The sequence below is a fragment of the Cheilinus undulatus genome, linkage group 11 (assembly GCF_018320785.1).
Source record: "Cheilinus undulatus linkage group 11, ASM1832078v1, whole genome shotgun sequence".
NCBI lineage: Eukaryota > Metazoa > Chordata > Actinopteri > Labriformes > Labridae > Cheilinus > Cheilinus undulatus.
Window position 1 is genome coordinate 36204032 of NC_054875.1, and position 25115 is coordinate 36229146.

General features: G+C 38.1%; 1 protein-coding gene across 1 annotated transcript; it reads left to right on the top strand.

Annotated features, from left to right (window-relative positions):
* Positions 1–25115, top strand: LOC121517335 (immunoglobulin-like and fibronectin type III domain-containing protein 1). The gene is made up of 23 exons (XM_041799038.1): positions 1–85; positions 10589–10711; positions 10809–10948; positions 11094–11193; positions 11426–11468; positions 11589–11766; positions 12505–12649; positions 12808–13080; positions 13231–13638; positions 13888–13980; positions 14305–14436; positions 14572–14691; positions 15483–15607; positions 15820–15961; positions 16121–16414; positions 17035–17331; positions 20255–20434; positions 20520–20648; positions 20779–21087; positions 23882–23967; positions 24067–24259; positions 24355–24651; positions 24745–25115. Exons 1-23 carry the CDS (start codon positions 1–3, stop codon positions 25113–25115), a joined length of 4263 nt encoding a protein of 1420 aa, XP_041654972.1.

A 25115-nucleotide genomic window follows, 5' to 3' on the forward strand; every position in this document is an offset into this window, starting at 1 on the left:
ATGGAACTGGTCACCCACCACCCCAACATGACCCCCAGCCACTGGGCAGGGTTGAGGCACCAGCACCATTTCATAAAATCAAGAGGTAGCGGTTAGCAGGCGTATTGAAAAAAACCCAAATGACATCAAACCCTACAGCTTGCAGTACAATGGTAGCCATTAACCAGACGCTACAGCCCTGGCTAGCAGCAGGTGGCTGCATGACAGTTTAAACATAGCATATGACCACAGTGTTATAGGGCTGAACTTTAAAAATGCTAATAATAAGTTTTACTAACTTGTAATTCTGGTGTCAACACTGACTGGATTTTAAATTTAGACTGTAAGCAAGATCCTGTGGCAGAAGGCATGAAAACTAATAAAGATAATTCTAAAAAAAAGAAAAAAAAAATGACATTCTGGGGTCAACTAGAAAAGGTTTTACATTTATTTGTTTAGCTGGCCAATCACACACATCTCTGGATTAAATGCTGTCTGATAAAGCCTTATAATCATCATGTGTTCCCTGTGAAACAAACCCAGTCCTTTGACTGAATGCTACAGTGTTAGCCACACATGTAAGCTTGTATGTAAATAAATTTAAACAAAAATCAGGGCCAATGCTGATACTGATGTTAAAAGTAACAATTTAGCAAACAGCTTGTTCTAATGTTGACATTTTTTAATTATTTCTTTTGGTGAACAATGCATGCCATTCTTTCTCTCATGTCAGGCCTTGAAAAAGCATTACAGTCTGTCTTCATCTTCTGCTCGGTCATAGATCTCTGACTGTTAGGTGTGCTGATCACCAGCGTTAAATTTATACTAAAACAGATAAGCATCTGTGACTGTCTGTCAGTTCATGCCTACATTATCTACCTATGGCTGGTGTTTGTCAGATGGGCTGATACCATCACAAACCGTTGCATCAGTCTGAAAGCAAATGGACACACTTAGGTGAAGGTACAGATGTTCTTGCAGATACCTTGTGACCTTATAATTAAGGGTTATCATAATCAAGTTAAAGCAGAAGCTAAATTATTTTTACCTGGTACTTTTACTACTGTGTTCAGTTGGAATTTAGAACCAAACTTCTCTCTCAACCCACATGGTTACTCTGTTGTAGCTTCTTGTAGGTGTTTGGTTTACATCAGACTGACTAGAGCTAAAAAGAAATGCTCCAAAAATACTTTTCACATTCAGACTAGGATAAACAACAGATGTATCACTCATCACAAGACTTTGCTTAAATCTCAGAGAATGTACTGTATGTCATTTATGACTACATAAGCCCCTCAAGTCAAAGCAGCATTGGGCAGCATTTAATGATGTAGATCCTATCATGGCCTATTGTTGGAAATTTCATCAAAAAATAGCTTTTCAGTAGAGAGCTAAATGCCTTGTCAGTTCTGGTCTGAAGCCCAGAATTCATTGAACCACAATACCTGCATATTTCACCCACTGCCTTTCTCACCAAATCCCTTAAAATGGCAATATACACCATGCATATCGCAATTCATATGTCAGGAGGATGGCAATAGAATAAGTGGGAGTGTCACATTGCTGCACCTTTATTGCTTTCTTCTATACCTTCTGCCATGAGTTCAGTGTGATTTATAGGCACCACTGGTCCATCAGCATTGCCACGGCCATCTGAGAGGCACCTGCTGTATCAAAGCAATCATGGCTCTTTGAGTAGACATGCTCCATGGCAATGATGAAAGGCTGACAGCACAACAGAATAAAATATGATGAAGTATAAAGGTAGCTGTGACAGGATCTGAATGTTAAAACACTGGTGCAGAAGTCTGATATTAATGTTCACATCAGGTGCAAAGCAATAAAAAACACATTCAACTGTTATTTGTTAAAGGTATAAAAAAGGTCTGAGCCCAGTGCATCTGTTCACACAAAGATTTAACTGTACATTAATAGTTCACATCCAAGCCAAGCTTGCATTACAGATGAATTTAACAATCAGAAGGTAAACTGTATTTCAGTAGGGATGGGGATCAAAACCCAGGTCTGACCCGGTTCAAAAGCCAAAGAATCAATAACATTTAAGCTTATCGATACTTCTATGAAGTCTCACAGACTCTGTGACATGGTGTCATTTTATGTTATCACCGGTGTAAAAAAGAGGGGAACAGACACTAAAACCCCATCAGTATTCTGCATCAAATTAAACCAAAATGTGGTACCTTCAACTGTTGTCTTAAAAAAAAAAAAGCATGTAATCATAGCACAGGCTTCAGCTGCCACAGGTCAGTTTTCCTCATCTCAGATCAGTGCTTAAAGTGCTCCCAAACTGTGTAGTAAATCCAATTAGTTAAACTATTAATCCAGTGTGGAAATCTGTGATGGGATCAGCAGAATAAAAGTTAATCAGCAGACTTAACAAACTGAAAGATGGTTGCATATGATACATTTAGGCAACCTCAGTAAATTAGAGGAATACAAATAAGATGTCCTGATGTGTTCAAATGTCTGAAAAAATGAAAATTCATTCATTTACAAAAACTTCAATAAATACAGTTGTGAATATAGGAAATGTGTTTGTAATTAATTGATATAAAATAGATAAAACACAATGACTCAAAACTTTTTTTAAATTTAAGCTCTACTCAGCTTATACCACTCTGCTAAAAATGTACTGTAATCATTTTTTATTTCTGTCAAACAATAGTAAAGTATTGTAGTGTAATAAAGACTCGATAAGGAGTATCTATAGGATATAAATATCAATGAAAATGAATGACCTCCATCTGTAAATATCAAGGCCTCAGCTCAGAGTCTTATAGCCAGATTAAAATTGCAACAATAATTTAAAGTAGATACACAAAAATAAATTCAAAAGAAAGAAAGAAAACTATGGAAAATATCAATGGACAAAAAGGAAAATCTGAGGAGAATGTGTCATTTTTTCATCCTGGTGTGGTGTTTTGATTCAGTGGCATAGATAGTTTTTCTTAGTTTCTCAGTAAGAAGTTCCTTGTATTACAAATGTTCAACAGTAGAAGCTAGTAAACATTTGGTGATTGGTATTAAAAGTTTTTTTTTAAATTGGTATAAAAGTTTGGAATTTAAATCAAACTAAAAAAAAAATGGACCAAACCCTTTGCCAGACAGTCAAAATGTGAATTTGTGTCTTCAAACATTAATGCATTTAAGTATATGCTCATATTTGGATAAAGACTCCATCATTGGGGCGCAGGTGGCCTAGTGGTTAAGTCCTGCCCCATGTATGCCAGTAGCCTGGGTTCAAGTCTGGCCCGTGACTCCTTTCCCCAACCTTTCATCCCTGTTTTGTATTCTATCCACTGCTCTCCTCTATCAATAAAGGTACAAAAAGCAACAAAAATAAATCTTTGAAAAAGGACTCCATAGTTTATTTTCCTTTTTTCTGTTCTTCTTATACTCAGAGGCATTTTGGGGGAATTGATGGCCTGCCTCTACTGATGTGTAAATTAGGGACATATCTTATGTGGTGGTTTCAAAAACTACCCATGGCTCTATTTGGAAGCAGAGACGCACCATAACATATTTCTTGCTGATATTTGATATGCCAGTAATTATGAATTCATTTCAGCCAATATCAACATCAATACAATCAGTAATTATAGTTCAGACCTATAACCTCAGTCCTTAAAACACATTTTAAAGTTTAGCAATATGGATAATTAGCCTAACTTTTTCAAACAAATAAATACCATTACAAGTATCATACCAGAAATACTTTGGATCCCTATTTAGAAAATTATTTTGCTTACTCACATGCACATACAAATGCCAATAACAAAAAACACAGTAGACAATTACATCCAAATATTCACAAAGGTCCTCATTGTCAGCCAAAAATTGGCTTCTCTTTAATAATTCATAACTGTAGACAAAAGTGCATTGCATTGTTTATATACTTACTGTGAACCATGACCTTAATCCAGTCATAACACTACTTAAAAATCCAGTGTTATATGGAGGGTTAAGTTGTTCCTATAAATTTAGAGGGCAGGATTTACTCTGAGTTCAACTAGTATAGCCCAATTAAGAGTATCTTCACTCCTCGTTGAAGAGTGAGTGACAAGACTTCACCTGATGTACTGCTGAGGTTTTCCTCAGAAGAGCAATCTGTGCTACAGAGAGGCAGGCCAGGCTGTCTAGTTAGCACCTCGGCGGCTTTCTGTGGTTCCCCATGACTGGAATGAAAGCTATGCAGCATGACATTTCATCAATATAAGCAGGGTAGGCGGAGGGGGTTTAATTCCTAATCCAGCTGGTTTATGTGGGCTCAGGCCTACTCAAGAGCCTATTCAGATGCATTAGAGGTACTGCACATGGAAGGACAAGCTTGATAGGACACTGGCTCGACTTGGACCCTGGGCTATGAATGTCCTGGAGAGACCAACTGCTCGACAGTGTAAGAAGTCTGTTTTCCATTTATTTCTCAGTCTACAAGCAGCTTCCATCTTGTGCAAATTCACTGAAGCAAACCAGTGATGTCTTCTCACAAATCAGACGGTTGTTTGGAAACATGATGTATTTTTGTCAGTGGTGAAGTATGTTAATCTGATCAAGTTCCAACACAGTGTTGAAAAATTACACTAGATTAGAAGTTCCAGCAACTATGGACATTTCTTCATCAGTTGGCACTGTTAAGCTTTTCTGCAATTTGAACTATAAGTAAATACTACTACGCTAACATGTGTATGCTAAGTGTTATGTTAGCACGGTGACATGTTTTAAGCCACCAGGAATGTCTGTATCCTGCTTCACACTGGCAATTGGTTTAGTGAGATGTCCCTCTGGAAAAAAGGTGAACGAGCGGTCTGGCAATGTAATAGATGGAACAGCTTTCCCATTCTAGAGCCACACAGCTAATGCAGCAAAAAACAAACTGGTTTCCATAGAGAGAACACAACAGGAATCAAGCTTTGCTACCTCCCATAAGGAAATGAGATCAGCAACAAAAACAAAGAGTGTTAAAGTCAGACGCTGATGTTTATCTCCTGCAGTGGAGACATCTGGTTTATGTCAATATTTTCCTCCAAAGGGAGAACATTGCTGTTATTAGCACACTGTGATGGAGACTATAGTATTTGACCTTGAGACAATTAATGCCTTGTTCTTCATTTGATCTTCCTTTTTCCAAAGACACAACTGTCTTAAAGCCATGACAAGAAGAGATTATACCAGATAAATGCCATAACCTTGATTATGTAATGAATTGTAATACAAGAAGAACACAGCAGACAAGGGGAAGAGTACTGTCTTCACAATGTGGGTCTGACTGTAAGGCAAGGGTGGGGTTCAACTCAGAATCAAACTATGAATCTGTTTCAACACCATAACAAGCTCAAGGTCAAAGTAGTATGACTCTCAGCTATACTCTTATCAGCTCAACAGTCCAAATTAAAAACACCTGTCTGCGTCAAGCTGTCTGCTCAACCCTACCAAGGTCACCATCAACTTGTCAGTTTTAGCAGCATTTAATTTTGCATATTTGAAAACATCACCTGGGGTGACAGCTGAGATCCTCTTGTATTTCAAAAACCAGCCACTGGCCTATAATTTCAGAAATTCTGAGCAGGAACTGACAGCCCAACTGAACAAACTGCTTCCCTGAGTCTCTCCCTATGACAGTTATACATGCTGTCTATAATGTGGTATCAGTATGTGAGAATGAGGTACCACACGACCAACGTGAACTCACCAATAACATTCTTGTCAGCAACTGTCTGTGAAAGATGAGCATGCTGTCATCAGTAATTACTGCAGCAGGAGATAACTTCACCACTAACTTGTCATTGGTAGCCCTTCCCTCTACTTCTATTTACCTCTCTTTACCTCATCCAGAGCCCCCCGCCATACCACCCACTGCCCCCCTTCTGCCTTAATAATAACCCACACACACTTTGAGCATCCATCTGCTTTAATAGGAGAAGCCTCTCCTTGACAGCCACACTCCAGGCACAAGCTTGCAGACAGCAAAATCAGATGTGTTTTCCCAAAGGATTTAATATCCAGTAAAACCCAGGAGGGCGCGAGTCCATACAACCTCCATAAACCTTTTTCCAAGTCACTGTGGGAGTGAGGACAGAGCTTTAGACAGGTAAACAACTCTTCCCCTCTGTTTGTTTGTCTGTGTGTGACCAAACTACATCCTGACTGAGGGTCAACCCCCTCTTCATTTTGATATCCAGGGGGATTACAGTTTATGAAAGGACAAAACTAGAACAACGGGAGTCTACAGGATGCAAGGAATGTGAAGTTTTGCTTAGAGATGGAGTTGGTTTGCAGTGTTTTTCTTGCACTGCTGACAGGCTGGTATAAGAAGATAGATTCTGTCTTTTGTCTTTGACCTTAAAATACAAATGCAAGTTGGCTAACAATTGATGTAATTATCTTTAATTCTATGAATACAATGGAATAATGATTTCTTATCATAATAAAATTATACTACCCTTACAAACACACTGTTTTGTGTATCATTGGTATATTTTGAATACATGTACAAGTTGATCTAATACTTAAAGGACATTGAAGGCATTGTGTTCTTAGCATTAAAATTGCAAAAATGGAAATCTCATGGCAGCATTAGACTACAGTCAGGCTACCCTAATGAAGTTATACAGGGTCACAGCTAACTATAGCTTAAGAGCTTGGGAACTGGGCATCATCAGTGTGTGTCCTGCACTCTGTATGACTTGGCCTCTCATTGACCAGTGTTTTAATATTTCTAAGCCCTATAAGCTGTCCTAAATGTAACAAACTCAATAACTACTGTCAGAAAAAACAACTGCTATTCATCGCTCTTTCTTTGAAACTTTTGTAAAACTGTCCAATATTCCTTTATGAGATGTTAAATTCTAAAAAACAATAATAAATAAAGATTTTCAGCAAAGATTGAGAACTAAATTAGCTGGTTGTTAGCCTCACAAAGCAGATGGATGGATAGAACATCCATCTGGCTTGTCAGGTTAGCTGGTTGTATCAATATTTTTGTATCCCATATGCACATAGAATCTGTGTATTTCATATTGTGTGTCCACAGGAACTATCTATCCCTGACTGACGCTATAATAATATGCAATAGGCTGACCAACTGGTAGTTCTCAGTGGGTTAGCCTCAAACATGCAGACAGAAGTAGGTGCATCTAGCAGGCCTTCTGTTTATTACACGTGTTACTCTGTTATCAAGCAGTGACTGTTACATTTTTGCCATGAAATGGATTTTGCAATGCCGTAATCACAGGTTTTAACACAGAAAAAACTGATGGCACTGAAGCCCATAGCTTCCAGCTATGACAGGGGATAAATAAAAGTGCTGTAAAAGAGGGGTTTTGATAGACAACTTAAATGGATTCCACGATATGTGATTCTTAAGATATCCTCCAGATTTATTAGGGTTATTAAATGAAAAAGGAAACACACAAAACTATAAATTATAGTTTCAGCAGTAAGAATGTGCTGTAGATAATTACTTGAAATGTCTGGATAGGAGGCCCCTCACTCTATGATGATCTGAAAAGGTTAATAACCTTTGGCCTATGTTCTGAACAGTAGAGAAAGAAAAACTTTATGAAAGTGCTGCATTGCCTGCAGATATTCAGTGTTATTATTTGTATTAATGGTTATGTTTGCATTCTACTTGCAGGTCTTCAAGTCAACTCTCTGCAAAATGTGGAAAGGCGGAAAGAAATCAGGTTCCAGGAGAGAATGTACAGTACCTCAATACCTCTCTTTTTATATTTTCCAGTTTATAATGACTGAGTTAAGATAAAATGAAGTCTCCCGGTAACAGTCTGTAAACATAACATGGTACCAATCAGACTAGAGGAGGAGACGACTGTAGAAGAGGTATTCGCAATGACCAAAGTGACGTAAGAAAAGACTAGACAGTGTATCATGAAGTGATTATATTATTATTATTGTTATTATTATTATTATTGTTATTTTGAAATTTAACAATGTTTCTATATTACTTAATAAACAGGTGAAAGTCAATCTATTGTGTAAAAAAGGCAAAATTGAAAGCACAAGTTTGTAAACTATTTGTTAGTGATCTGGTAAAGAAAAAAACAACTGAAATAGTATCTCACATAGAAACATGTGGATGAGTTCAATAAGCTTTACAAAGTCTATCTCATTCATGAGAAACCACTGCTGTCATAATGTATGGTTTGGTTTAAGTACAAAGCTTATTCAGACTGTATTCTACCTGCACCAAATAATTAGACTTGGCAACTAGCTTGTGAACATGCTGGAGCATTTAGCTGCTAAAGAGCCAGATATTTTCTCAGGCAGTAGTGGGGACTGAAAGCACAGCTAAGCTTCATCAACTTTAAGGTGATAACATGTCACAGAGTTAAAAAACAAAATTTTGCTGCCCTCAAGTGGCCAATAATGAGTTACTGCAGGTTTAAGGATACTACTGTAAAATATTCTCATTTTATCTTTAACACAATAAATGAGAAAAAATTCCGTCCAGCAAGAGACATAGTGTCTACTCTTGTTTAGAGAATGCATGTCAAGTTTGCAAGCTGGAGTTTGCCCAACTGGCAGGCACTTAAACATCCAGTTGATTAAAGGTCTTTTCTCTTGGGCTTCAGCGATAAACTGGGATGAGAAGAAAACATTCCTGGATTAAGGTTGCCTGCCTATTGCCCTTTACTGTGACCCTCTCAGCGCTTCAGTTTATTCAGGCTTTTATGAGCATTCCTTTTCCACATTATGCCTGACTGGGTCTTCACTTACAGCCACTGTTCACCTTGGTCTCTGTATTTCTTATTCTCAATCATTTTCTTCTTACCTCCTATCATTCCACCCATCCATCCATCACATATACCTCAAAAAATCGGCCGACAAATGCTTTACCTTCCCTAAAAAATAAACATTTCCTCAAATAAAAAGAATTTATGCCAGACAAAACATATACAGTTGTCCTGTTCACCCCTGCACTTGTAAATGATGTAATGTATTTTCTTCCATCCAGGTTTCTCCCTCGTTCATCAGTACATTCAACATTTTAATGAGGTGTCTGGAAACAAAACAGGTGAAATCAAAGAGCTGTTGAACTACAGTGCTGTTTAAACACAGTGTTGCTCAACATCCATTATCATGAATAATGGATAAATATTAAATAATACATGAGATATGACTGAATACTGAGTCTGCATGCGATTTGCTTGTCATTGTGTTAATAACCTTAAATATCTATTTACTACCTTGTCAAATCAGACACCCTCTGTTACACAATTAACTGGGGAGCAGCGCTCTTATTTCAGTCCTTGACTTGACGATCATTAATCCCTGGATGTATGTTGTCCCTCATCGACTTTTGTGTGATCCTCTATCTTGGCACATCAAAAGCCAGATAAGAAGTAATCAGCTGCAAAACATGTTGGCATAGGATCATAATGCGCACAGCATGCACTGCATAATTAGATCAGTAGTGTAGTCATTTAACCTTATGGAGAATTCAACATGTGCTAGGTCTGAAATGACTTGTTAGTCAATGAAATAGATCTGCAAATTAATCTGTTTTGACAATCAATTTTACAGTATCATGAATTGAAAAAAATGGCCAATGAAGTGATGATGCAACTATTCATTGGCTGCAGCCCTTGTATGTAAGTCTGTACATAAGCTACTACATACACACATAGGATTACATAATCATTGTATGTCTTTTGGTTGAGATGTTGAGCTCACACTGTGAAGGGTTTATAATAAAACCTAAAATGTAAATGAATAAAAAATGAATGTGGAATAGTGCTGCACAAACAGTCTCATTGCAGTTGCAATGTCAGGCTATGCAATTATAATAATGGCAGAAAAAAGTTACAAATATTTTGTATGAAGAAGTATTTGAATGGTTAAAATGCATGCAGAAAAGCCTTTAAGTTTACAATAGTGCCACTAATGCATTTGTAGAGGTACCTCTGTTTATTAACAAAGAAAAAAACTAATAACTTCATATTTTCAACTAAAAATACTAAGTTATTAGGAAAGCAGTACGGTAAAAGATCTGGTTTTAGACCTTTTTTCAAGCTACTTCATATTAGGATGCTTTGAGATGAAAAAAGAACTCCTTTCAAAACTATCATTATTATCTGCATTTTTCTTGATAACCAACATTGTTGTCATGATACCATTTGTGTATTACACCACAAAAGCAATTGCAGTGCTGTCAGTATAATCACAATAACCCATTATTATTTTGTAAAAGTCAAATCATGCAGCACTAATGCAGAAGTATCTACAGATTTCTGTGTCATCAATATAACATGTGTACTGCATGCTTTTGCCCAGTACTTCCTTTTGTTTAACCATCAACAAGCTGATGTTTATGTCTAAATACACACATGGTGCTTTGCTGGAAATATTTTTGGCATTTGCTGGCAGCAAAAACAAACAAAAAAAGGAATTCTGTGTAATTTTAACAAAGGGTTAAATTGTACATTGGTCGTAATTTTAACGAAAAACTGCAGTGCTTTGATTTTTTTTTAACTTATTTTTTAACTTATTTATTAATTTTGGTAGCTCTAGCTTTTGACCTTTTCTTTTCTTGCAACTTAATAAAAAAATGTTTTTGTGTGGCTTTGTTCAGCTGCCATTCGGAGAAGATCTAAGACTCCTGGAGTGATAATCACACAGTATGTGGTGAATCTGCCAGAGGGGAAAACCACCCCAGATTTCCAGTTTAAACCTATGCCATTAGAAGTTAAGGAAGGTGGGTTTCATTCTGATTGAGTGATTAGTGAACCAAAGAAACTTGATTAGTTGGGTTTTAAAGCATTGAACATGTGACCATCCAATTTCTTCTTCAGGACAATTAGCTATTTTTACAGCGGTGGTGACAGGGGATCCAAAACCAAAGGTGACATGGAGAAGAACAAAAGGGAATCTTTCAGACACAAAGAAATTTCTGAGTACATATGACGAATCGACTGGAGAACATATATTAGAGGTAAGCGTTGAATGATGAAACTAATAATGAAAAATCATTGACTACTTTCCTTTCAGGCTGCATTTTTAAGAGCCAAGTGAGACATACTGTTGTGTAAATTCAATCTCCATATTTGAATAATCAAAATACTAAATGTAATTTCTAGATCCGCAAAGTGTCAGCTGAGGAATTGGATACTTACAAGTGCACTGCTGTGAATGAATTCGGCAAGGCTGTCTGCACAACAACATTAAGTCTGGGTGATGGTAAGACGTTTTCCAATAATGCAGTCCCAAACTGGACGGTTAATTTTTATGATATTAGATTATTCATGTAACTGTTTAAATTACGTCTGGCTAAAGTTAAAGCTATGTTTTTCCTTTAAGTTTTTTATGTTGTTTTAATTATCAAAAAGCATACAACAGTGTCGCAAAAGTGTTATTGAACTTTCAATTCAATTCAATTCTAACAAATGTTTACTAAAATTGCTGTTTTCAGCTCCAACAGATCCATCAGACTTCAGAAAAATGCTTCGGAGAAAGTAAGAACACACAGTTACTAAATTAAAATACACGGCCAAATATTGGTGAAAATTTGTGAGGTTTACCACTGATCCTTCCCTGGATTATAAAATTGTTGAATCTCTACTTTATACCATCAGGAAAGCAGAAGACAAAACAGCAGAGGGGGAAAAAGATGAGAAATTCTGGGAAGCAATGCTGAACGCTGACAGGAGTGACTACGAACGCATCTGTGCAGAGTTTGGTGTTAAAGACTTGCAGTCAATTATGAAAAAACTGGCAGAGAAAAAGAAGGAAAGAAGGAAGAACAACTGTAAGGTATGACTCTTATCAGCTTACACATTATCCTAACCCAACCATTTGCACACATCCTAAAACAGCTACATTTTTTTTATCCAGAACAAACATATGAAGGTCAAAATGATTCATAAAAACCAAGAATATTGTTGATATTTTTGATATCATTATTACAAATGCAGATTACTTTTGAAATAAGTGAAAACTAGTGACCTGCAATATTTTACCTTGGAATTTTATTGAAATGCAGAATATGATATCAGCAGTTGCATCAACATGCCAGAGTAAATCAACTGAAGATTCGCTCATTTTTGAGATGCACAATACTGGAGTTTTGCTGATATCTGATATTTCCAAACTCATTTTAGCTGATACAGATATACTGATACTGATCCACATATAAAAAACAACAAAGTGTCAAGCTGAGCTGAGAGAGGAGCAGGGTAGTAAACATTCTGGTGGTTGTTTAATGCTTGGGACTTCTTTAAAATGAGTTCACAGTGGGCCCCTTCTGAGTGTGTGGCACGCTTTGTAACCACCTACATCCACTGATACATTTGTATATTGTGCTGATATTCAATGCCAATATATCAGCTGTAAATATCATCAAAAAATTAATATCTACCCATACTGATAATCAACAGCATCTTTTATGAGGTCCTTCTTTTCACATTTAAATCCTGCACAATGTTCAGTAGTGATACTATCTTTTTATAGTCTAGTTTCATCTTGTTCTTGAATTCTCTGTGCCCCTTATAGGATGATGGGATTCAGTATGATGAAGATCTACCAGAGAAGCATGGCATTAAGACTCCTATTAGGACAAAGAATGGTCTGATGCTCAAGGAAACTGTGCAGAAACAAGTAAATGAAGAGGTCAACCGCCTGTTCACTGAGTTAAAACGTAGGTAAAAGGCAGTAATGTAAAAGGCAACTATATTTGGTCTCAGTTTTTGTATGTAAGTGGTTCAAGCGTGACACAAAAATATAAACTCAATTCTAGTCTTTTGATGAACTAGACAAACGTCTGAGTTCACTGACTTATTTGTGTTGTTTTTACAGTTGAAAAAATGGACTTTGTTATCAAAATTCAGGAAATCAAAGCTGAAGAAAATGACGATGCACTTTTTGAGTGTGTCCTAACACACCCACTATCTAAGATTTCATGGATGGGCAAAGGAAGTGAGCTGGAAGATGGGGAGAAATACAGCATAGGTGTGTCAGACCACCAACTGATCCACAGCTTGCTAATCAAGGACTGCACACTACTGGACAAAGGCATCTACTCAGCTGTGGCAGGCAGAGCATCCTGCAGTGCTTGGCTGGTTGTCGAAGGTAGCCTTACTATATCTGGTATTAATACTCAATTTTGAATGTGACCTGGAGTTATTCCTATTACTGTCGTTGTAAGTTATGATTGCCCATATTTCCAATGAATGTCAGTAATGTGTCATTTATGTTGTATTTCATGTCCTTTAAAAAAAGAGCGTGACCCTGCATCCACTGGGAAGAAAACAGTCCGTAGAACTAGCTTTCCCTATAGCATCGACCTCGAACAAATGGCCAAAGAGCAACAAATAAAAAACCAGGAGGAGATGGAGAAGATTCTAGCGGCTGTAAAAGCAAAGTATGAGGAGGAACTGAAAGAAGGGAAGATATTAACCAACAGTGAAAGAGACGCTGACATCAGTGAGGTCACTGGACTGGGTAAAAACGGTGAAGTAATAGAGGTTAAGTCAAAAGGGAAGAAAGGAAAAGTCAAGTTCAAAATCCAGAGAGAAGACGGCACAGAAGTCGAATTAGATGATACAGAGTTTTTGTCAAATGCAGAGGATGATCCTAACAGTGAGAACTACAACAGATCTGGTCAAGAGGATTTTGACAAGGTAACAGGTAAAGTCGATCGATGCCTAACAATGTATTTTCACAGCAAGAAATGCAGAGATGCTCAGAAGTTGTAGTGTTCTTGTTCCACCTATATTTTGTAAATCCTTTTTCTAGGCAATCAAAACAACTTCTTTTTGTTCTGTTGACATGTGAATTTATTTTCTTAAGGCCCTTAAAAGTTCTGGGATGTGTCTGTAGAGTGCATGAGCAAACATGTGGATGTAAAGTATAACTAGGTTTGATTATTTGCCAAAGGTGAAAATGATTCTGATGGAAATGAGGACTCTTCTAAGTCTGCAAGGCGCGCCGGGCACAAAAAGAAGGGCCAGCGGAAACAACGCACAGCTGGTGAGAGACATCAAGGAAAATATTTTTTTGATCTTGAAATTGTACAGTACAGTGTTGACTGGAGCACTCTCTCTCCTGCTAAACACTCTTCTGAAAGCATCCCACTGCTGGTTTGCACTTTTCTCAAAAAGAGTACAAGAAAAGTGTTGTTTTACCGTGCCCTTTAAAATGTACAGTACATTGAGACTGTTTGAAGCATTGCTAACATTGTAACACAATCATTAAAACTCCTCTAGTAAACCGAGATATTGTGAAGTTATACAGTTCAAAGAGTGTTAAAATCCCACTGAGTACATACTACCTAAAGCTCTGTACTTCTCTAAGATCAAAATGAAGTAGAAAGTGAGGATGAAGAAAGTGAGAGCGATGAGTATGACGACTCAAACGGTCAGATAAAGCCTTCAAGTGGTTCAAAGAAAGGGAAGAAAGGTAAACGGTCAAAGAAAGCAACAAAAGGTAAGCTCTTATGTATGCTTGTGAAGTGTTAACATAATTTTGACAACATTTGAGACTATCAACAAGTAATTATTCTGAATTATTTGTATTTGCTTTGTTATCCTAAGTTAGGAATTGACTATTTTGCTTTCTAAGATGGTGAAAGTGCAGGTCCAGAAGGCCACAATGAGAGTGAAGACACTGAAGATGCAACTGGCTCTGTTAAGAAATCTAGGCGTAAAAGAAAAGGGCCGTTAATAGAAGACACAGTCATTGGTAAGTTACCTTCAGCAACTAGTGTCAGGACTGAAACACAAGTTGTTTGAATCTCCAGCCAGTGATCAAATAATCTGCTAATTTACTTCTGTTTAAGGTACTACTTCTCACAATAGATCATTTTAGTGAGGAGTCACAAATATCTCACACCAACCCAATAGCAATATTCCTCTGTAACTGATAATGGTATCATTAAGGGTTGACCAATTATCAGCCTGAATGATTATTTAGGCCAATATTTGGCATTTGACAGTATTTCATTTTACAGATAATCGATAACATTAATTAATCAAAAAGTGGATGACTTTGGTTCCACTGTGAAGTGTGTTACCCACTGTGGCTTTATTTTCCCTCTCCACAGTCTCACCAAATACACCAGTGAGCCTATGGCATCACCTCCAGCTTTCCTGTTTCTACTGTGTTGCTCTGTGCTATTCTCATGCTAAAAGAGCTATTGCTTAGTTTTCTTCATGTTTTTTTTTGATTATGCAATTTTACCTTTGCCACATTAATTACATTTTGTACATCAAAATAAATGCACGTTGGTTCCAAATATCGGTTATGGGATCATGAGCTTCTAATAATCTGTGATGCTATCAGCCAGGGGGAAAAAAATAGTATCTGTCGGCCCTTAGTTTCCTTTATTCATTAAGGAAAACCAGCTTGGTTATAATTATCCCTGCATGTGGTTTATCATGTGCATTAAGCATTCCCAAAAATAACAGATATAAAAATAGCAGATAAAAATCAAAACTGTAATGTTATCTAACTCTTCACTGTTTCCACTATAGATCCAGGGGTTCAGTTCATCTGTGGTTTGTCAGATGTCAGTGCTATCATCCATGAGACTGCAGAGTTAACATGCAAGCTCAGCAGTGAAGACTGTGATGGCATCTGGTACAGAGATGGAAAAAAGGTTAGTCATAAAGGTCAAAGTCATCATTTTCTGAGGAACTGTGGTCATGATTGTCAAGGAAGTGCATTACAGTGGCCCAGGGATCCAAAGTTGATTTCAAACCAGAATTCTGCTTATGTGCCAGAGAAAAAAACAGCATTTTGCCTTGAAGTCATGATGCATTTCATGTCTAATTCCTATTTTATTGCTCTGTTTATTTTCTGTCTTACTAGATATCCCCTGATGACAATTTTACTATCAGTAAGGACGGTGCAATCCATAAATTAGTCATTATAAACTGCACAGAGGAGCACTCTGGGAAATATCGCTTTGAGGCAGACGGCCGTAAAACAGAGGCGATGATCAATGTCAAAGGTTTGAGAATTACCAATGACACTGATTATTTTCTTACATAATAGCATAATAGAAAAACAAAACAGAGTTTTATATCCAAAGCCATGTTGTCACATTGGTGTCAGATCACAGTTAGCCACCATATTATCAATGAAATGACTAAGTTATGCCCATTTTCAGATCCCCCAAGGTTTGACCCTGAAGCCTTCAGTGCATTCATAGAGCCACTGACAGTTAAAACAGGCCACAGCGCCATCTTCAAAATGCATTTTGTTGGCCATGAACCCATAAAAATTCAGTGGTACAAAGAGGGAGACGAGCTCCAAGAGGATAGCAGTACAAGGATAGAGAAATCTGCAAGTCACAGCCGCCTGCTCATGATCAGGTGCCAACGGAAAGACACAGGGGAGATCAAGATCAAGCTGAAGAACGAACACGGCTTCACTGAGGCAATTACGCAGCTCAGTGTGCTCGGTGAGTGTACAGACAATGCAAAAAACAGGACACCGGAAATCTCTTATCTTATCACTCCTTTTTTCATAAGCGCTTCATGTTACACAACAATAAAAGTGGCACACAAGTTAAAGAAAAATCCCTAGCAGACATCTTCAGCATAATTCTTATCTTTATAGATGGAAAAGGATGTGATTTCTGAAGCAAACTGTTTTTTGAGTGTTTTTCTCTTCATAGGGCTTATGAACAGCAAATAGAAGTGTCCTTAAACACATCAAAGCTCATCTACATAATCTTAAAATCCAAGCCAGCATTTTTCTTTCTCATGTGAGGCAGACTCAATGTTTCACTGAGCCCACTTGTGCTTGGGTGAATTACGTACTTTTCTCCCCAGATGAAGCCCTGACACAAGCATGCTTTAGAATAAAGGTACTGATTTTGTCAGTGATATTCTGCAATGACATGTGTTTAAGATGCGTTTTGCATATGCATCCCAGACTTAAGTTTTTTGTTCAAAGCACTGCTACACCTGCAAGCATCAAAACTTTCAAGTTCACCATAATCATCTCTCAAGTTAAGAAACTTTTAAGGATTTTTTCAAGGGATTTCAAACTTTATATCACATTTTTTTGATCTTTCAGACAAACCTGCTCCACCTCAGGGTCCTGCAGAGGTAATGGAAAACTCAGCTATGTGTATTGAATTTAAATGGAGACCTCCAAAAGATGATGGTGGCTCACCAGTGATTAATTACATCCTGGAGCGACAACAAGTGGGACGAAACACCTGGAAGAAATTAGGAGAAATCCCAGGTGTGCCCAGCTACCGGGACACAGACGTGGACCATGGTCGGAAATACTGTTACCGCATCCGAGCAGTGACAGCTGAGGGTACAAGTGAGGTGATGGAGACAGATGACATGCAAGCCGGAACTCTAGGTAAGCCAAACTATTTTTCATTTGATATCAGTCAGATCAGTTTTTCCTTCAACAGGAAAATAACAGAAGATACCTTTCAACTACAAAGCCCCATCATAGCAATCTCAGGACAGTGATTGAACTCTCTTATGACATATCATGCAGCCAAATATTTATCCATCCAATACAATGAACACACAAGGCAGCAGCTCAATAAATTTTCTTTGAGATAGCCTTACCTCTTCTTCTAATTTTTAAGACCCCCCTGGACATCCACAGATAAAAGTGCAACACATAGCAAGCTACACCACTAATACATACCACAAGAACAACGCAAAAGGCATCATGACTTGCACTTACTTTTCGAAGTCTTCCCTCATGAAGTCAGTGTTCAACAGCTGTGCCATGTCTTCATTTAAATAGTGAGTCCCACCGCATGCAAGGCTCCACAGAAGTGTGGGCTTATAGGTAAGGTCTGCAAAAGTCATCTGCAAGGTCCAATGAATCCAGTCCAACCCAATTCTTGACTGTAAACTGTTGCTGTTAGAAAAAAAACAGAAGCTATGAGCACGAATTAAGTTAACTACAGTATAGCTGCAACATAATATCAATCTAACTACCTACTAGCTATCTTCCTGAGAGTCTTTAAACAAAAGTAGGGGTTTAAAAAGAAATACCCTGTTAAAAAATGGAGGTGACTTCTTTGGTTCTGTTATTATCACAACCAGTGAAGTGCAGGGTATATGTGGGTATACAGAGTATAGCAAAGAGTGGACCCTCTTCTAAAGAGTATACACATTAAGAGTATACAGACTTCTGCACACACACACCACTACAGTATTGATTACAAATATTAGAGGGTTCATCAATTAACACTGCAAGGCATCCACATACCAGTGCATGAGCAAAGAATGTAAATGTGGATACTTAAAAAATGTGGCTACCGGTCAAATACCGTACTTATGATAATTATAGTTGTCTATTCTGTCACCATAAACCTAAAGTAGGAGAAGGTACATTTCTTAACAGAGTACAGCGAGGTTACATAAAGACTGCTATTGCATGCTAGCTTAACCACTCCTCAACCATACACTCCATTCAACGTGTTAAGCCAGCAAGTTGTACAATAAATACACCGAAAAAGTTGCTAACATATTTGTAGACAGACTAGATAAGAGATTGTGTACTTAAATGAAAATTTAGGCTTTTTTTTGGTATGACAATTTTAAACATTTACAACTTTAGCATTAACAGTAAGCTAATTATTAAGACGTTAGCTCGTTGACCTCATTTGTCTATTTTCATAATAAAGCCTTGAAGTCGTTTAACGATACTTACCAACGTTTAAAGGACATTTCCATATTCCACAGACATTGTTATCCCCAGTTACATCAAAAACTACCCTCTTCTGTCGAGTTGGAATAACTTTTCCAAAGTTTGTGTCCCAGACATGCTCAGTCTGCAGTGCGCGCGGCTGAATGTAATTGTAAAAGAAGCAGGTGTGGCTTATGCAAATTGATTAATGGCGCGTTTAGCATAAGAATATTAACCACACAAATTTTAGAAAATAAATCGTTTTCTTATAGTCTTACATCCATCTTATAAAGGTTGAGACTTAAACGTCTTAAAATGTCTTAATTAATAAACACTTGCAAGCCATATTATCTAATTAGACTTATTAGCGCTGCTTATAACATTAAAGGCTATTCAACTGTACCATTAGGCATGACAGTGTGACAATATGTCATCATTATAAGTGGAGTTAAACCCGATTTTTTTAATGAGAGTTTTTTTTCTGTTCTGATATAAAATACAAGCCAAGTTGTAGGATATTTAATGATACAGACTTATTTAATCATATTTTAAATCAATGTCATTACTGCCCCCTGCTGTTCTCCATTATGTATTGAACAACCCCATTTATTTTAAGGCTCCCCCTAAGAGAAAATAATTTATTCTGTGCACCCCATCCCCATAAAAAATAGGATTAAAAAAATTTAAACAACTCTATTTAAAACATTTATGTTTTATCTTTAAACATTTCTATTGTAACATTTTGATATTTTTTATATTTTGGTCTATACTGTGTCTACACATCCCAGGCACTCAGTTATTTTTTTCACTGATAAAATTATTGCCAGTACTACTTGATCATTATGCCCTCATCCCCCACCTTCAGCCTTGCCTGGTACTCGGGTTTTGATCAGTGTTGGTGCCAAAAACCTGCACTTGTGTTTACGGTGCTAAATGTCTCAGTTACCTCCAGTGACTGATAATTCTTTTACTTCAAAAAAATCCCTTGGTTTGGTCCCTAGACTTAGTGCTTTTGTCATAACATGACCCCAGGGTTCCCACAGCCTGATGCTGATATTAGCATGTACATCTTTGTATATTAAACACTTCGGCTGTTGAGCATCATCAGGACCAATGCAGGAAAATCCTAACTTTAAAAGTTTATTCTAGTATAGTCTCTAACTATAAATCTGTCCATTTTGCCCCATGCACAGCAGAAGTTAGCAAAGCAAACAACCTTTTTTCTGGTTTATGGTTCCACACCTCCCCTGAAGTCCTGTGGCACCTCCTAGGGGAGACCCGCCTTACACTTTGAAAACAGAGATCAGTCTTTCAGTATCTCCATATCCGAAATACTTCTCATACTGAATCATCAGTGAGATGATTCAAAAAATTTGAGTTCTTTGGTTAATGGAAGAAAAAATGTTGATTTTTTATGTTAATTAGAAACAAATTGGTTGGTTCTTGTGAGTCACTCATCAGGCCACTTAAATTGTTAAATTATACCTGAACTCTCAAACTCATGTGTCTTATTTGTAGATTTGCATAAATCTAACATACATTGTCTCAGACTGCAGCAGAAAAAAAATATATCTTAGCAAATAGAACCTTTTCCAACACAACCTAATTTATTTTTCTTTAACTTCTGCAGCTTTCCCCGGCCCTCCTGCACCTCCAAAGGTGGTCAGTGCTTTCGATGACTGCATCAACATTTCCTGGGATTCACCGAGCAACAAAGGAGGCTCACGCATCTTGGGCTATATTTTGGAGAAAAGGAAGAAGGGAAGTAACCTGTGGACTGTTGTGAATGCCTTGGATGAACTGATAAAAGGTCTGCATTTTAATTTGTTTGCTATTAAATGTGATGGCTTGAAGACAGCAACACTGATATTTTGATATTCTGAACTTACCTCTAGAAAAGAAATACGCTGTTAAAGATGTAGTGGCAGGCATGGAGTATGAATTCAGAGTTACTGCCATTAACCTCTCAGGAGTAGGGGAATTCAGCAGCCCATCAGAGTTTGTTTTTGCTCGGGATCCCAAGAGTAAGTGTTGCAAAAGATTTGCAAACTGCACTAACATATCAACAATAGTCTGCTGAAAACATATTCACATTCTTATTTTGCAGTAATGATGTCAATAATTCATATCAACTTTTAACTTTGCAAATATCAGAGCCTCCAGGTAAGGTCGTAGGCCTGAAGGTGACAGAAACGTCATACTTACACGTCACTCTGACTTGGACCAAACCGGAGGATAAACCGGGGATACAGGATGAAGCAAAGGGTTATTTTGTTGAAGTCCGGCCTGCTGAGGACATTGAATGGTCTCGCTGTAATACTACAACCCTCATCACGACCTCCTACAGTGTAAAAGGCCTTAAAGCCATGGGCATGTACTGGCTGAGAGTGATTGCAAGTAATGATGGAGGAGAGAGTGCTCCGGAGGAGCTGCCCAACTATGTCCTTGCTATGCCCTCGCCAGGTATGTAGAGTCTTTAAGAATATGAAGGAATGTGTTGCTGTGTAGTTGCAGCTTTTAATCTGAAAAGAATAATCGTCAACTTTTATGTATCTTTACATATTTTTTTTGTTTAAGGGATACAAGAAGTAAAGAACTGGTGATACGAAGCAGCTTAAAGCTTTTATGAGGAGTCTTTATCTTGCTGCAGACTGAAATTCAAACTGATGCCACAAAAGTAAACAAGGTCATCTGCACTAAGACTGATTATACTTAAACAGTCATAGTTTCTTCCTGTGCACTTACTCCTGTTGTTCCTTTTAAATTGCAAATCCAAGGCTGGTGGCTTCATTTATATTTTCTTCAGTGAAGATGAGTCTTCACATCTGAGTGTTCAGGACAAAATCAGAACAAACTACGTTGTCCACAGAGGGGCCAAAAAAATGACACGAACTGAAAGTTACACACACTCATTTCAAAAGGCCATTAACAGTTGCTGACTTATCTGACAAAATAAGATAACTAAAAATAACTTAAAAACAAAAAAAGCTATTTAAAATTTAATTCTGTGCTTGCAAAACCATCCATCTATGTTGTATGATGATTACTCCCTAAAGGAGCAAGACCCTGAAGGTTTTTTAAGTATCCCTTAATATTTAAAAAACCAAAATGAATAAAAACTAAACAGAAACAAAGCACTTCTGAAAAAATAAAACTAAACTTACAAACCAGCAGGAAAAATATTAAAACTAAACTAAAATTTAAAACAATTTAAACAACATTTAAAACAAAAAGTAAAAAATGAATTAAAAATCCAATTGTTCACAACCACTAAGTCAGGACAGAGAGTAACAAATGTCTGTGGAGTTTCCTTTGAAAAGTCTCACACATGGAGGTTGAAGTCCATCCATTTTCTATACTGCTAATCCCAGGGGTTGCGGGAGGCTGGAGCCTATCTCAGCTGTCATTGGGTGAGAGGCGGGGTACACCCTGGACTGGTCGCCAGTCAATCGCAGGACTGACGTGTGGAGACAGACAACCAGACCTCACACCTACGCCCAATTTAGAGTGATCAATTAACCTAATGAGCATGTCTTTGGTGGTGGGAGGAAGCCGGAGTACCCGCAGAGAACCCACGCATGCATGGGAAGAACATGCAAACTCCACACAGAAAGGCCCTGACTAGGAAGCAAACCAGGGACCCTCTAGCTGTGAGGCAACAACGCTACATGCGCTGCCGTGCAGCTCTGTCCAAAAATTCATAGTCTTATTTTTACACAAAACCACTCTCACTGTCTATCTCTTTTACATGCATAAAAAGCATGATCAGCAAACACAATTAGCAGCTAGATAATAACAAACATTCTATCCACTGGTAGGCCTATTCCCTTTACTGTAGTCGAGGAAGGCGCATCATTCCTGCTGTTTGCACAGTTTACAAAGGGAAAAGAATGCCCTAAAGTTGGAAATTCTGCTCATGATGCTCTCAATGTAACTGTGTGCACATACAACTAAAGCATCGCAGATGCCAGAGATACATCCAACCACTCTAGAGCAGCTGATTGGATTGTGGGTGGCCATCGTGTTGCCCCCCCCCCATTGTATCTATGAGATAGGTGTCATTCCAAGGTGGTTTTAACCCTTGCTCCCTTGTAATTTTTAGTTCCATCTGTCCTTGTTTGTCCAGAAAACGGACATGCAGAAAGGTGTTAATAAAACAATCATTTTTCAACTTTTTTTTTATTTTCACTGCTTCAAATCTCTTCAACAACTTCGACCCTGACCATTAAAAAAAAAAAAAGAAAAAAAAATTCAGCGTTACACCCTTTTTATGCCAGTTATTGTACACTATGCCTATAACTTGGATTCAGTGAGCTAATGCTAAACAGATGAATCTATTGGAGCGTAAAACACGCCAGTTTTACCATCCTTTTCTCGAGCCTCGTCCTCTACCAAATCATATGCGAGCAAATGCATTTGTTCATGTTAGGTTTATTTTATGTACAGGCATAAAAAATCAGAGGACATATGTAGGATATGAATCAAGAACACGTGTATTTCCACGTGTAACCAAAATGTGACCACAAATATGCCAATTACGTGTATATATAAATTTACTGCATATTTGAGATAGGATATATTCTTACCTATTGATTGAAAGGACCTGTGCATCCTCATGCATGTCCATCCACTTGCTATGAAGTGAGGGCAAAGTTGAAATTGTCCAAATGTCCCCCTTTCTTAGTCCCAGACTGCAGAATTCAGAAGTAACATTTCCTACTGTAAACACTCCACTTCCGGCATGTCTGGTTGTAAACACAGATGCAGATTCACACCTGAGCACACATGTAGGAGCACACAAACTTTTCCTTACATATGGAGCCCACTCTCAGACATCCATATCTAGTGGCATGAATCGGTTAATTTAATTCTGATGATGTTTAGTGGGTGAAATAGTGCTCCAAACAGTCTGAGCCCATGGAAGAAACCTTGCATGCACGTTGCTGAAGGGGTTAAAATGATGCACTGGCACGATCTGCTGGATCACTGTGGAATGGTGAAAATTAGATCCCTGGTGATCCTCAAAACAGACATAGTAGGATCTGAGGGTTAATGCTTCCCTACCTAATATGTATAGGGTTTATGATTTTTCAAGGTTATGAACCACATGTCTGTTTCTCCCTTGTAAATTATTAACTCTGAGGTAGAATTTCATAGAAAGCATTGCTAAGCAGTTGACAAATCTACATTGTGTAAGGATGTTCTTGAGTTGAATATTGTCCAAAGGAGTTTTCACTGTTCATGCTCAATATTCTAGTGAGGCCAAAGTTCACAAACCACAAGATGAAGAGTTTCATGGTGGTGAGGGCAGGAAACTCTGTGAGGATAACAGTCAACTTTGAGGTGAGAAACTTTAGTTTTTAACAGAACTTAAGAAGGAAACGTAACAATGCTAGATCCAAGGCCAATATCCTGAGATGGTCTTCCTGTGATTTCTTGCAGGCTTCACCGCGGCCAAAAATATTGTGGCTGAAGGACAATGTTCCAGTGACAAAGAGAGTCACAATCAGTAACTCTGATGGCTCATCACAGCTGCTGATCCCCTCCTCAGAGCGCTCTGACACTGGCATCTACTCCATTTTAGTGAAAAATCTTGCAGGACAGGAGACATTCAGCATAGAGGTCAGAGTCACAGGTAAAGCAGATAGTACTATGCACACTTGTTTTGCCAAATCAGTACAGAAAGTGATGCCATCATGATTGAGCAAGTGTAACCAATTGTGGTTACAGATGATCCAAAGCCTCCAGGACCAGTAGAACTGGAGGAAAATGTCCCTGGCACAGTCACAGTGATCTGGGAGCCATCTCCTGATGAGAAGCGTGATGACCGCCTCCACTACATAGTGTCCAAACTGGACTCCACCAAGCGCACATGGACCACAGTGGCAGACAGACTCTTTAATAACAAGTTCACAGTCTGCAACATCATGCAGGGGAGGGAGTATCATTTCCGTGTCTATGCCAAAAACGACATGGGTGTATCTGCACCTTCAGAGTCTCCAACCTGGGGGATGGAGAAGAAGAAAGGTGTGTCTGTACATCTCAAACAACCTCTAAAACCTAAAAGTAAGGGGATGTAATCTTACTTGCATTTGCTTTTTCTTTCTGCTTTACTTGCAGAAAAGTTTATAGTGAGCATACCGACCAGAGAAGACTGTGATTTGCGATGTCCTCCAACCTTCATTGTGCCACTAAAGCTTCACACTGCACCCAAAGGCTACGAATGCTACATGAGCTGTGCAGTGAAGGGAAACCCCAAACCTCGCATCACGTGGTATCGAAACCACATCAGTCTGAACACTAATGCCAACTATTACATCTCAGACACCTGTGGAGTTTGCTCCATGCTGATTCTCCGCGTAGGCCCTAAAGACATGGGCGAGTACACCGTCAGTGCAGAGAACGCCCTGGGACGAGCTGAGTGCACCACCGTGCTCAGTGTCAGAGGTGAGGGAGAAACACAACTGCACTTTAAAGACCCTGTAAAGTGA

Excerpts from the sequence above, each read along its gene's own strand:
- LOC121517335 (XM_041799038.1), top strand. The coding sequence starts at position 1 with ATGGAACTGGTCACCCACCACCCCAACATGACCCCCAGCCACTGGGCA. Across the intron at positions 17,332-20,254 it reads CATGCAAGCCGGAACTCTAG|CTTTCCCCGGCCCTCCTGCA; the intron begins GTAAGCCAAACT and ends TAACTTCTGCAG. Across the intron at positions 20,649-20,778 it reads TTTTGCTCGGGATCCCAAGA|AGCCTCCAGGTAAGGTCGTA; the intron begins GTAAGTGTTGCA and ends TGCAAATATCAG.